The sequence below is a fragment of the Emiliania huxleyi genome, assembly GCF_000372725.1.
Source record: "Emiliania huxleyi CCMP1516 unplaced genomic scaffold EMIHUscaffold_68, whole genome shotgun sequence".
In the NCBI taxonomy this organism is placed as follows: Eukaryota; Haptophyta; order Isochrysidales; family Noelaerhabdaceae; genus Emiliania; species Emiliania huxleyi.
The window spans coordinates 1-9,643 of record NW_005196900.1 but is presented as its reverse complement, the minus strand read 5'-3'; the positions used below and the strand labels follow the sequence as shown (position 1 = coordinate 9,643).

The 9,643-nt window shown below is 63.5% G+C and overlaps 4 protein-coding genes across 4 annotated transcripts; 2 read left to right on the top strand and 2 right to left on the bottom strand.

The window, feature by feature from the left end:
* Positions 1–1,088: 1,088 nt before the first annotated feature.
* Positions 1,089–3,305, bottom strand: EMIHUDRAFT_105369 (hypothetical protein; the record flags this gene model as incomplete). The annotated part of the gene is made up of 1 exon (XM_005762317.1): positions 1,089–3,305. The coding sequence occupies one exon, from the start codon at positions 3,303–3,305 to the stop codon at positions 1,089–1,091; it is 2,217 nt and encodes a 738-aa protein (XP_005762374.1).
* A 596-nt stretch (positions 3,306–3,901) lies between these two features.
* Positions 3,902–4,924, top strand: EMIHUDRAFT_67763 (hypothetical protein; the record flags this gene model as incomplete). The annotated part of the gene is made up of 1 exon (XM_005762316.1): positions 3,902–4,924. The coding sequence occupies one exon, from the start codon at positions 3,902–3,904 to the stop codon at positions 4,922–4,924; it is 1,023 nt and encodes a 340-aa protein (XP_005762373.1).
* Positions 4,925–5,408: 484 nt separating this feature from the next.
* On the bottom strand, positions 5,409–7,292 carry EMIHUDRAFT_216033 (hypothetical protein; the record flags this gene model as incomplete). The annotated part of the gene is made up of 5 exons (XM_005762315.1): positions 5,409–5,659; positions 5,725–6,073; positions 6,291–6,827; positions 6,893–6,935; positions 7,003–7,292. 5 exons carry the CDS (start codon positions 7,290–7,292, stop codon positions 5,409–5,411), a joined length of 1,470 nt encoding a protein of 489 aa, XP_005762372.1.
* A 683-nt stretch (positions 7,293–7,975) lies between these two features.
* Positions 7,976–9,132, top strand: EMIHUDRAFT_105366 (hypothetical protein; the record flags this gene model as incomplete). Its single annotated transcript, XM_005762314.1, has 4 exons — positions 7,976–8,117; positions 8,343–8,419; positions 8,691–8,759; positions 8,996–9,132. Coding segments are annotated over 4 exons (425 nt in total), but the record flags the coding sequence as incomplete, so codon positions are not given.
* Positions 9,133–9,643: the final 511 nt, after the last annotated feature.

The window sequence follows — 9,643 nt, the reverse complement described above, 5'->3', positions numbered from 1 at the left end:
TATGCATGTCGACCGCTGTAACACGGTGTAAGCGAAAGATCTGTACGTGTACGGTTTTGAGAGTAAGTGGTATTAGAGCTCTAGCCTCTACGGCTCTCGGAGGGCTCACCTTTTGAGCCAGCCTTCGAATGTTTTTCTTTTCTTTTGGAGAGCAGGACGCCGGGTTTGTCTTGTATGTGCGTGTCGGGCCGGGGTGTGAGCGAGGGGCAGAAGGGGCGGGGGCGTGCGGGACAGAGGCCCAACGTCGGGCGGCCTGTCGGGGTCCGGAGAATTCGAGGGGGGAACGAAGAGGGCGGGCGCGCGGTGCGGTGCGGCGTGTGCGTGTGTGCGACTGCGACAGGGGACCGCTCGAAAGGGACCATTGGGCTTGTATTATTAACAACGAAGGCGCTCTCAAAAAGAAATTGTGTGGCGTTATGTTGTGTGCCTTCGATTGTTTCTATTAACATCGAAGTCTAGCTCAAAAAAATGCAAGGACGACACACGCACATCGCTCTCGGGCCCACAGGCATCCCGCTCACCCGCCGCCCCCGCGCGCGCCCCACCCCGAGTTCTTTTTGAGCTAGCTTCGATGTGTTATGAAACAAACGCAAGGCGGACACACGGACATCGCTCTCGGGCCCCCACAGACAGACATCCCGCACACCCGCCGCCCCCTTTTCCCCACCCCGGCTGGGAGACAGGGGAGTGACAGATTGGGGAGGAAAGTCGAGATAGATACCTCGCACTCCATGTGCGAGAACGCAGAGAGAGAAATGCCGTCCGGCTCACAAGTCCGGCTCACGCGCCCCGAGCTCACCTTCTATACCGCACTGCGTGAGCACTTTCGCCCCCTCGCTCCCAACCCCCGTCCGCCTCGCCGAGAGCCCGTACCCTACCTACACCTCTCTAAAAGACACAACGACAAAACTTGGAAACACTACACATACATGCACATGCACATGTCCATCTCTAGTAGGAAAACTCGCCCTAGCACACCTGCCTTCCTAGCGAAGTAAATAGACCCCTACATGCCTCACTAATGCACATGCGGTCATGCACAATCCATGCGCCCTCACTCGAATGAGACCTCAGAGCCACCGGGGTTCTCACAGAAGCGTGTGGGTCTGAGGGGCACCGTCGCCGCTGTTGACCACTGGCAGGGCGAGGCGACTGCGGGCATCGCACGAGAGGCCGAGCCGAAGGGCCGGGTCCGTGCTCGCGGGCGTGTAGTAGACGTTGAACAGGTCGACGCCCAAGCCGATCGCATGACCGGCGGGCACCTCGACGCAGAGAGCGTGCATGCCCACCGTGAGCTCGGTGCCAGGGCCCGCCCAGCCGCCATTCAGGCCTGCGACGCCGGGCATCCAGACGTTGCGCACGCCAGACGTGAGCAGCTTGGCGCTGTTCCCGTCCTCCTCGATGTCAAACAGCACTGTGTGGACCTGGAAACGCGGCAAGCTCTCTGGAGGGTCGCCCGGGGAGTGGGGGGGGCGCCCGGCGCGCGAAGGGAGCACGGACAGGCTCGCGTTCGGCAGCCCGCAGATGGTGGCGCCGCGCTCGAGCGGTGGCGTGCGGTAGATGGCCGCCGCCGTCCGGTTCACCTTGTCGAGGAAGGTGCGGGACTGGACGCCGCCGGTGGTCTTGAGCACCGTGCCGAGGATTGGCACCCCGGGGTTGATGCCTGACGCGGTCCCAAAGGCGATCGAGGTGTCGCACAGGCCGGGGGCGCGCTGCCGATGAGCGACGCCCTCGACGCTGCCGATGAGCCCGCCCGAGTCGGTCATCGCGAAGGCCGTGGGCGTGACCACCGACCGCCTTGGCGGCCACTCCTCGAAGCCGAGGTAGGTTGGCTCCGCAAAGTACATGCCCACGCCCGTCTTTGAAGAGCGAAGCTGGAACTGGATGGGCGCCTCCTCCTCGAATCGGCCATGCGCGCCGCGAAGGAAGGTGTCAAAGAAGTCGAACGTGCGCTGCCACAGCGGCTGCCGGTAGCCCATCCCCTTGATCAGCCACTCGTTGACGGGGAACGCCGTGAGCATCGTCGACGGGATCATCAGGTTCGGGAAGGCGGAGAAGGCGTGCTCGCCCTCGTCCACCATGGTGAAGACGCGGCATCCGGCGCCGTGGAGGAACTGCCGAGTCTGCAGTCCTGCGTCCGAGGTTAGCAGCCCATCGTCGGCGTTGAGAGCGAGGAAGACGGGCGTGCCTCTTCGGCAGAGCTTTTTTGGGAAGCGCTCGATCGACCGCTGGTCGACGTAGCTCATGAGTCGGGGCGCGTCCCTGTTCCAGTCCTCCCTCGACCTGGCATGGTGGATGGAGATGTCCAGCAGCTCGATCTGCTCCGCCGGCAGGCGCGAAGCACCAATGTCCGCGAGCAGCTTGATCCCCTCGATGTAAAAGCGATTTGGCGCGCCCTGCGGGTCGACGACGTTGGTCAGGTTGCCCCAGCCGCAGAGGCTGGCGACCGCCTTGATTCGCGCGTCGTGCGCCGCGGCGAGGACGGCGAGCCCCGCGCTGTAGCTGAGCCCGGCAAAGGCGAGAGCGCTGGGGTCGGCGCCCCACTCGGAAGCGTGCGCCTCCACCATGTCGATGACGGCGGAGGCGTCATCCATGTCGAGCGGGCCGCCCATGTCGGGGTACCCGCCCGCCTCGTACCACCCCCTCGAGAGGTATGAGACACCGATGAAGCCCTTGGTCGCCCACTCGTGCTGCTTGAACGAGAACATGAAGACTGTGAGAGAGAAGGCGTTTGGAAAGACGATCACGGGGTAGCCGTCCGAGCCTTCCGGTGGCGGCGCGTCCGGTATTGCCGCCGTCAGCTTGAGCACCACACCCTCCTCGCGAGGCAGGCTGTGGTGCCGCCAGCGGACAGGGAGGGGGCCGGCGTATTCCAGGTCGCCGATCTTGAGAGCCTGCGCGACTGACATTGCCGACGCTTGCGCCCGCTCCCAGGCGAAGGCCTCGGGCGTCTCAAAAAGGAGGTGTACCGTCGACGCGGCTATCGCCTTGATGGGACCTGGCACCACCTTGGAGGAGGCGTCCGCCGTCTCGTCGGACACCGTGTCGGTGGCTGAACGCTCGGCCTGCCAGCTGTCTGCTACCGCTGCCACGCCGTTCATCCAGAGGGCATGAAGGTCCGGGTCGTTCTGCATGCTGTCGGCAATGTACTGATGGTCCTTTGCAAACTTCGTGATGCGCGCATTCTGATGGTCGTGGTCCATCTCAGTCTCAGCGTCCCTGGCGGCTTGCCACAAGGGCTCGGCAACGGCAGGAAGCGGAGCTGGAAGTGCAGACACAAGCCCGCAGAGCGCCTGGAGAGCCATGTTGGCTGCGATCGATATGCGGGAGACGCGGCAGATCTCTCAGCTGCGATCGCTGCGACCAGAGCTCCTCGAGGACGACCGCTGGCGGACGGCCGAGGCCGCGATATTTCTTTTTTCGCACGACAGGCAATCTTTGCTGGCGAGTAGAGGCACCGCTCGCACTCCCGAGGTCTCTTGGAGCAGAGCCCCGGCGAGGGGTACCCTGGGTGGGCGGGGCCTCTACTCGCCAGAATCGAAGGAGCTCCTCGAGGACGAACGACCCGGCGCGAGTTTGCAAAAAACAAAGGGACCAGCCCTGTGGTTTTTCAGTGTATGTAGCTCTTACGTACATTCCCTTTTTCGGCTGGTTTTACACGAACAACAACAGCAAGTCCAACAATATACCTAGAAGTCCAATGACTGACTCGCCTATCGAGGTTTCTGGGGTGCAGAGGGACACAGTTGTCGGAGAGCCTCGATCGCTTCGCGACAGAGACACACGAGACAGCCACTCGCGAGCGCGTACTTCATCGGCGCCGAGCCACCATCACGCCCACAAGGCGAACATGCGAGGACGGCTTCTCGGCCGAATGTGCAGCACGCTGCCCGGCAGATGCATGAGCAGTGCGAAGCGTGCGCTGCCGGTGATCGACATCGAGCCGCTCGTGTCGGGAAGCGCCAGTGCATCAGCTGTGGCGTCGGCCCACGAAGAGACGACCGCTCGCAGCCTCGATTCTGCCAGCCGTGAATATGGCTTTTTCCACATCTCGGGGCACGGCATCGCGCCATCCTGCATTTCTGGCGCCATGCGTGCGTGTGGCGACTTTTTCCATCTTCCGCTGGAGCACAAGCTGCTTGTGCGAGCCGATCCAGATGCTGGCGAGGGAACGGGATGGGAGCCCAGCGGTGCGCAGAAGCTTGACGAGAGCCGCCTCGGCGAGGGCATTGATGGCGAGCAGACAATGGGTGATCTCAAGGAGTCGTACATCCTCGGTCGACCAGCGACCTCACAGCTGCCGCCGGGCGCAAAGCCCGGCGAGCTCGCAGCCCTGTGGCCGACGAGCCTCGGCGCGTACTTTCGTGACCCGCTGGTACAGTATCACGACGAGTGCTGGCGCGTGTCGGTGGCTCTCATGCGCGGCTGGGCGATCGCGCTTGGCAAGCCACCCGACTTCTTCCTCCGCGACACGAGTGACCCGATGACCAAGCTGCGCCTGCTCTACTACCCGCCAGTGGAGGACGCACGCTATGCGGAGGCTATCGGCCTCGGCGCCCACTGCGACTGGGGAGCGCTCACCCTCCTGACCCAGGATGAGGTCGGAGGGCTCGAGGTGTGCGCCGCAGACGGCGCATGGCTGCCCGCCAACCGTGCGGGCAGCGACACCCTCCTCGTCAACGTCGGCGACATGCTCCAACGGTGGACCAACGGCCACTTCCGCTCCTCTCCCCACCGATTGCTCAAACCCGCCACGGCAGAGGCCTCGCGCACGTCCATCGCCTTCTTCTTTAACTGCAATGTGGATGCGAACATCGACCCAAGGCAGGTGGTCCCCCACGAGGTGCCCAAGTGGGAGCCCATCTTGGCAGAGGCCTACATCGTCGAGCGCGCCACCGCCACCAACCAGCAGAGTGACGTGTGATCGCTTCCAGTCCTCTGACCCGTTGTACGATGATCGCGGATGTGACCGCGGTTTGAAGATGTGAGAGGTGGTCGGTGCTCCGTGCTCTGCTGTCTCTCGTGTCCGGCGAACACGTCCCCGCCCACGAACAAAAAGTCTGCTTTAATTCCTCGCTGCGTTCTCGCACACATGGAGTGCGAGGTGTCTCGCCTGTCGCCGTCCCAAACTCCCCTTTCTCCCGGCAGGGGTGGGGCGCGCGCGGGGGCGTCGGGTGTGTGCGGGAGGTGGAAGATGGATGGATGATGCATGGAGATTGCTTGAACCACAAGGTTCCTGGAGAGAGAAGAATGCAAGAATCTGGAGAAGGTGTGTCGGTGTGTGCCCGTGGGTTGTTTGTGTGACTCATTTGTTTAGTTGTATATGCGCGCGCACACGCGTCTGTGTGTGTGCACCCTGCACAGTCCCAATCAAGCGGTCTCAGGAAGAAGAAATACGCCCCCATGCGTCACCTTTCCATCCCCCTCTCAAGCTCCTCCTCAAGATCATCGCCCGGCTCCGAGGCGAGCGCCGCCGCTATCTTTGGGTAGCGGCGCCGCACGCGCGGCCCAGACAGCGCCCGGGCTTCCAATATCTCCTCTCTGCCGCTCCCGTTGCCACCGCTGCCAAAGACCCGTGAGAGCGCCGCCGCCGACTCGAAGACGGCCATCGCGTCGTGGCCGGCGCCGGGGACCACGTAGTGCCGGTGAATGGGCCGGCCTATAGCACGACATGGCTAGCACCGTGCGGAGGGCAGGGCGAGCAGAGCTGCGGGCGATGCAAACTCGGGGCGCCGTAAAACTTGCGCAGGAAGGCCATGTAGGCCGCGCCGCGCGCCCTTCTCCACGGCCCGGTGAGCATCGCCGGGCAGCGCGTGTCCATCCGGTTGCGGAAGCACGGCGACTCCTCGTTATCCCTCTGCCAGCACTCGGAGTCACACTCTGGCAGACCGTCGTTGCAGGTATCGTTCTGGCCGTTGAGGTACGAGACGTCGCGCTCGGGGTAGATGGCGATTGACTGATTGACCGTGGCACCCCCCACCCAGCCATCCAATCCGTACGGCCACGCGTTGTACGCTTCGTCGCCGCAAACAAAGGCTCCAGGCTCGTCGGCGGAGAATCCCCGGTGCGGCACCTGGAGCGTGGGAGAGGCACGCACTCCACGCACGCGCGCACCTGGGGATGGGGCGGCGTCATGGGCGCCTCGGGCCGGGCGCCTTGAAGGGGAGGGCTCCTTCGCGTATGGCAGCGGTGGGCGAGCAGGAGTCGGAGCAGGTGCAGCCGCGGTAGTTGCAAAGGCACCTACGAGGCTCCGAGGAGCGTGCGGCTGTGGAGGGCGGTAGCGGCGCTACGCCAGAATGGGCGGCATACTTGCCGCATGAGTAGACTGGCCGTGAAGCGTCCAGGTAGGCGAACGACGATGGGTTCGCGATGACGTAGCGCACGGAAAGCCCCGCACGGGGCGCCGTGGGGAGGACGGTCATGAGCGCGTAACGCTGCACGAACTGGCCTCCCGCGGAATGGCCGAGCAGAGTAATGGCCTCCAGCTTTGGAAAGAGCCGCTCGTCGCTCAGCAGCTTGACGAAGGTGTCCATCACCTGCCCAAGAGGCGAGACCAGTGAATGGTCTGTTTGGCAGTTCCAGCGAGAGGCGGGCTGGCCCGCCGCAAATGACGAGACTGTCCTGCCATGCCCGCTCTCCGGCGACGAGGGCGCGCCCGCGCGCCAATCGCCGCTCGGCCGAGAAGTGTTCCAGAAGGCGTCGCCTGCAGGGTCACCATGGGTTGTGGTGGTGGGCAGGCAATCCGCGGGCGGAGTGGTGCGATGGGCGATGCCGGGCTTGACGCCAAAGTCTTTCCGATAGTTGAAATCCGGCGCGAGGACGAGCACCTGCTGGTCTTGGGTGATGAAGAGCCCGCTCCCTCCCAGCCCCTCCCACTGGGCGATGCGCGCACCTCGCCCGCACTGCGGTAGCCTTGCTCATGCTGGATGTCATACCTTTCACCACAGGCCGGTGTGAGCGCCGGGGCTGTGGCGCTCAGTCGACGAGGGCCGGCCGCCACACATGGCACAGAAGTAGCTGTCGGCATCGCGGTAGGCGCCATGCAGCACGACAAGCGCCATCGTCGCGCGCTCGTCACCCTCCGACAGCAGCGTCTCCGAGTGATACGGAAACGTGACTCGGCCGTCGGTGCCCGTGACTGGGATGCGGTAGTGAGGCAGACACGAGTAGGCGGTGGCGACGCCGGTAAGGCGCCTCCGCGCGCCCGCTTCTTTGCCGGCCGCCGCCTCAACGCGTGCGCACGCCTTCTCCAGCGGCACTCGGAGCGCCTCGCCGTCCCGGCACTTTGGCATGTAGTCTTCGGGCCACACAACTAGGCTGCCGAGGGAGGGGAGGAGAGCAATGGAGAGTGGCAATGAGGGGAGCTTTGGGAGGAAGAGGTCGGAGGGCCCGCCTCGGTGGGCCCCAAAAGAGTGTCCGATCCAGTGCAACGCCGAGGAGGAGGAGGGCGGCGGCAGCAGTTAGCTGCTGCAAGAGCTGGAGGCGACGGTTCGGAGCTGCTTCGATGGCGGAGTACCCCACCGCGGAAGACATAGCGATAGGCAACAGTGGTAGAACAGGGTAGAAGGGCAAGCCACGAGGCGTCTGATTGACACGATTGCGAGGGACGGCCGAGTTTCACGACACGGAAGAATTTGACACGGAAGAATTTTACCATCACTCTTCTCGCCACTAGGCACGGGACTGGTGCGCACTTCCACTAACACAACACCACGGGAGCCGCCTAAGCGACTCCCGCGAGGACGAACCTCTTGTAGTTCCCCGATTTTTCTTCGCAAGTGAGGCGGCCGGGCGAGGGCGCGGCGGGTGACAAGCCACACCTGCAGTGTGCCGGGAAACTTCCCCGGCGGGAACGTAGCGATTTTTCGGGTTTGTAAAAAAGAATTTTCCTGCAAAGCGCTGTGCCGGCATCTCCTGGCGCCCAAAGCCCGATTCCTCATAGCGCCTCGCGGGATTCTCCACACTCTGAGCTCCCATGGGCGCTGTTTACTCGTACCTCTTCGGCGAAAGCCCCTTCGACGCCTCGTGGCCCGCCTACGAGGAAAAGATGCGCGCCGAGGGCCTCTCGAACGCCGCAATCGCCGCCTTCAAGTACAACTTCAAGATGCTCACCAGCGGTGCGTGCCTGCTACCCACTCACTGTTGCTGCTGCACGACCTCTCCGTCTCTGCTCCTCTCTCCTCACTTATCTCCGGGGTCGCCTCTCGCTTTGCTCTCTCTCTCTCTCTCTCTCTCTCTCTCTCTCTCTCTCCGTCTCTTTGCCAAACTCTCCCTCCGGCCGCTGTCCCGCCTGTCTCGCTCGCTGCAACTCCGCTCATTCCCTCGCACGCTCGCTCTCCCAGGCGCCAACCTGATGATTCCGGGCGAGAGCATCCAGCCGGTCGAGTCGCTGCCCGACTACGCCTCGCTCACCACGGAGGTGCCGACGCCTCCGACCGACGCCTGCTGCGCCACACACTCTCTCACCGTGGTGGCTGTGAGGGCCGCTCCAATCAGCCACTGCCCGCAGCGCGCGCTCGAGGCACCTCCACCCTCCACCTTGCCTCGAGAGCGTCCACCATCCGCCTTGCCGGACCCGCCTCCTGCTATTTCTCTCCCCGTATCTCCCAGTCTCCCCATATCTCCCACATCTCCCCATATCTCGCCACACCTCGCCACACCTCCCCACACCTCCCCACACCTCGCCGCAGGACCCGGCGCTGCTCAAGTCGACGGTGATGGTCAAGCTGAACGGCGGCCTCGTATTCGACTTCCCACCCGTTCAATGATCGGTCCCATTCTCAGTACAACTGTGGTGCCCGCCCTCCACCCACCTCCCCGCCCCGGGGCGACCCGGGCGCCCTCCGACGACACTGCGACCCTGCTATCATTGAACAGTAGTCTCACTGCTCTCAGCCGTAGTATGATTCTGAGTGTGTAGCTTGTTGGTAGACCCAGTCCACTTGCGCACAGTAGTATCACTGTTCTCAGCCGTAGTATGATTCTGAGTGTGTAGTACTGGTTGGTAGACCCAGTCCACTTGCGCACAACAGGCGGCCTCGGCACCGGCATGGGCCTCGAGAAGGCCAAGTCGCTACTCGACCTCAAGGAGGGGCGAAACTTCCTCGACTTCATCGCGCTGCAGGCTGCAGAGTGCACGAGATTGCACGAGATCGCACGAGATTGCACGAGATCGCGCTCCCGCTGCAGGCCAGCGCACACCTCGGCCACACCTCGGCTAGATCTCGGCCACACCTCGCTAGATCTCGGCCACACCTCGGCTAGATCTCGGCCAGACCTCGGCTAGACCTCGGCCACACCTCGGCCACACCTCGGCTAGATCTCGGCCACACCTCGGCTAGATCTCGGCCACACCTCGGCTAGACCTCCGCCAGACCTCGGCCATCCCTTCTCTCGTGCTGCAGGTGGAGCAGATGCGCTCCGCCACATCTCGTGCAATCTCGTGCAATCTCGTGCAATCTCGTGCAATCTCGTGCTGCAGGTGGAGCAGATGCGCTCCGCCACCGGCGTGCCGCTCGCCTTCATGCTCATGAACTCGTCCGCCGCAGCTAGATGCGGACATGTGCTCTTGCCAGACCCCTTAGTTGATTGCTCCAGTGGATTCCTTAGTTGATTCCTTAGTTGAGAGAGGTCGTAGCGAAGA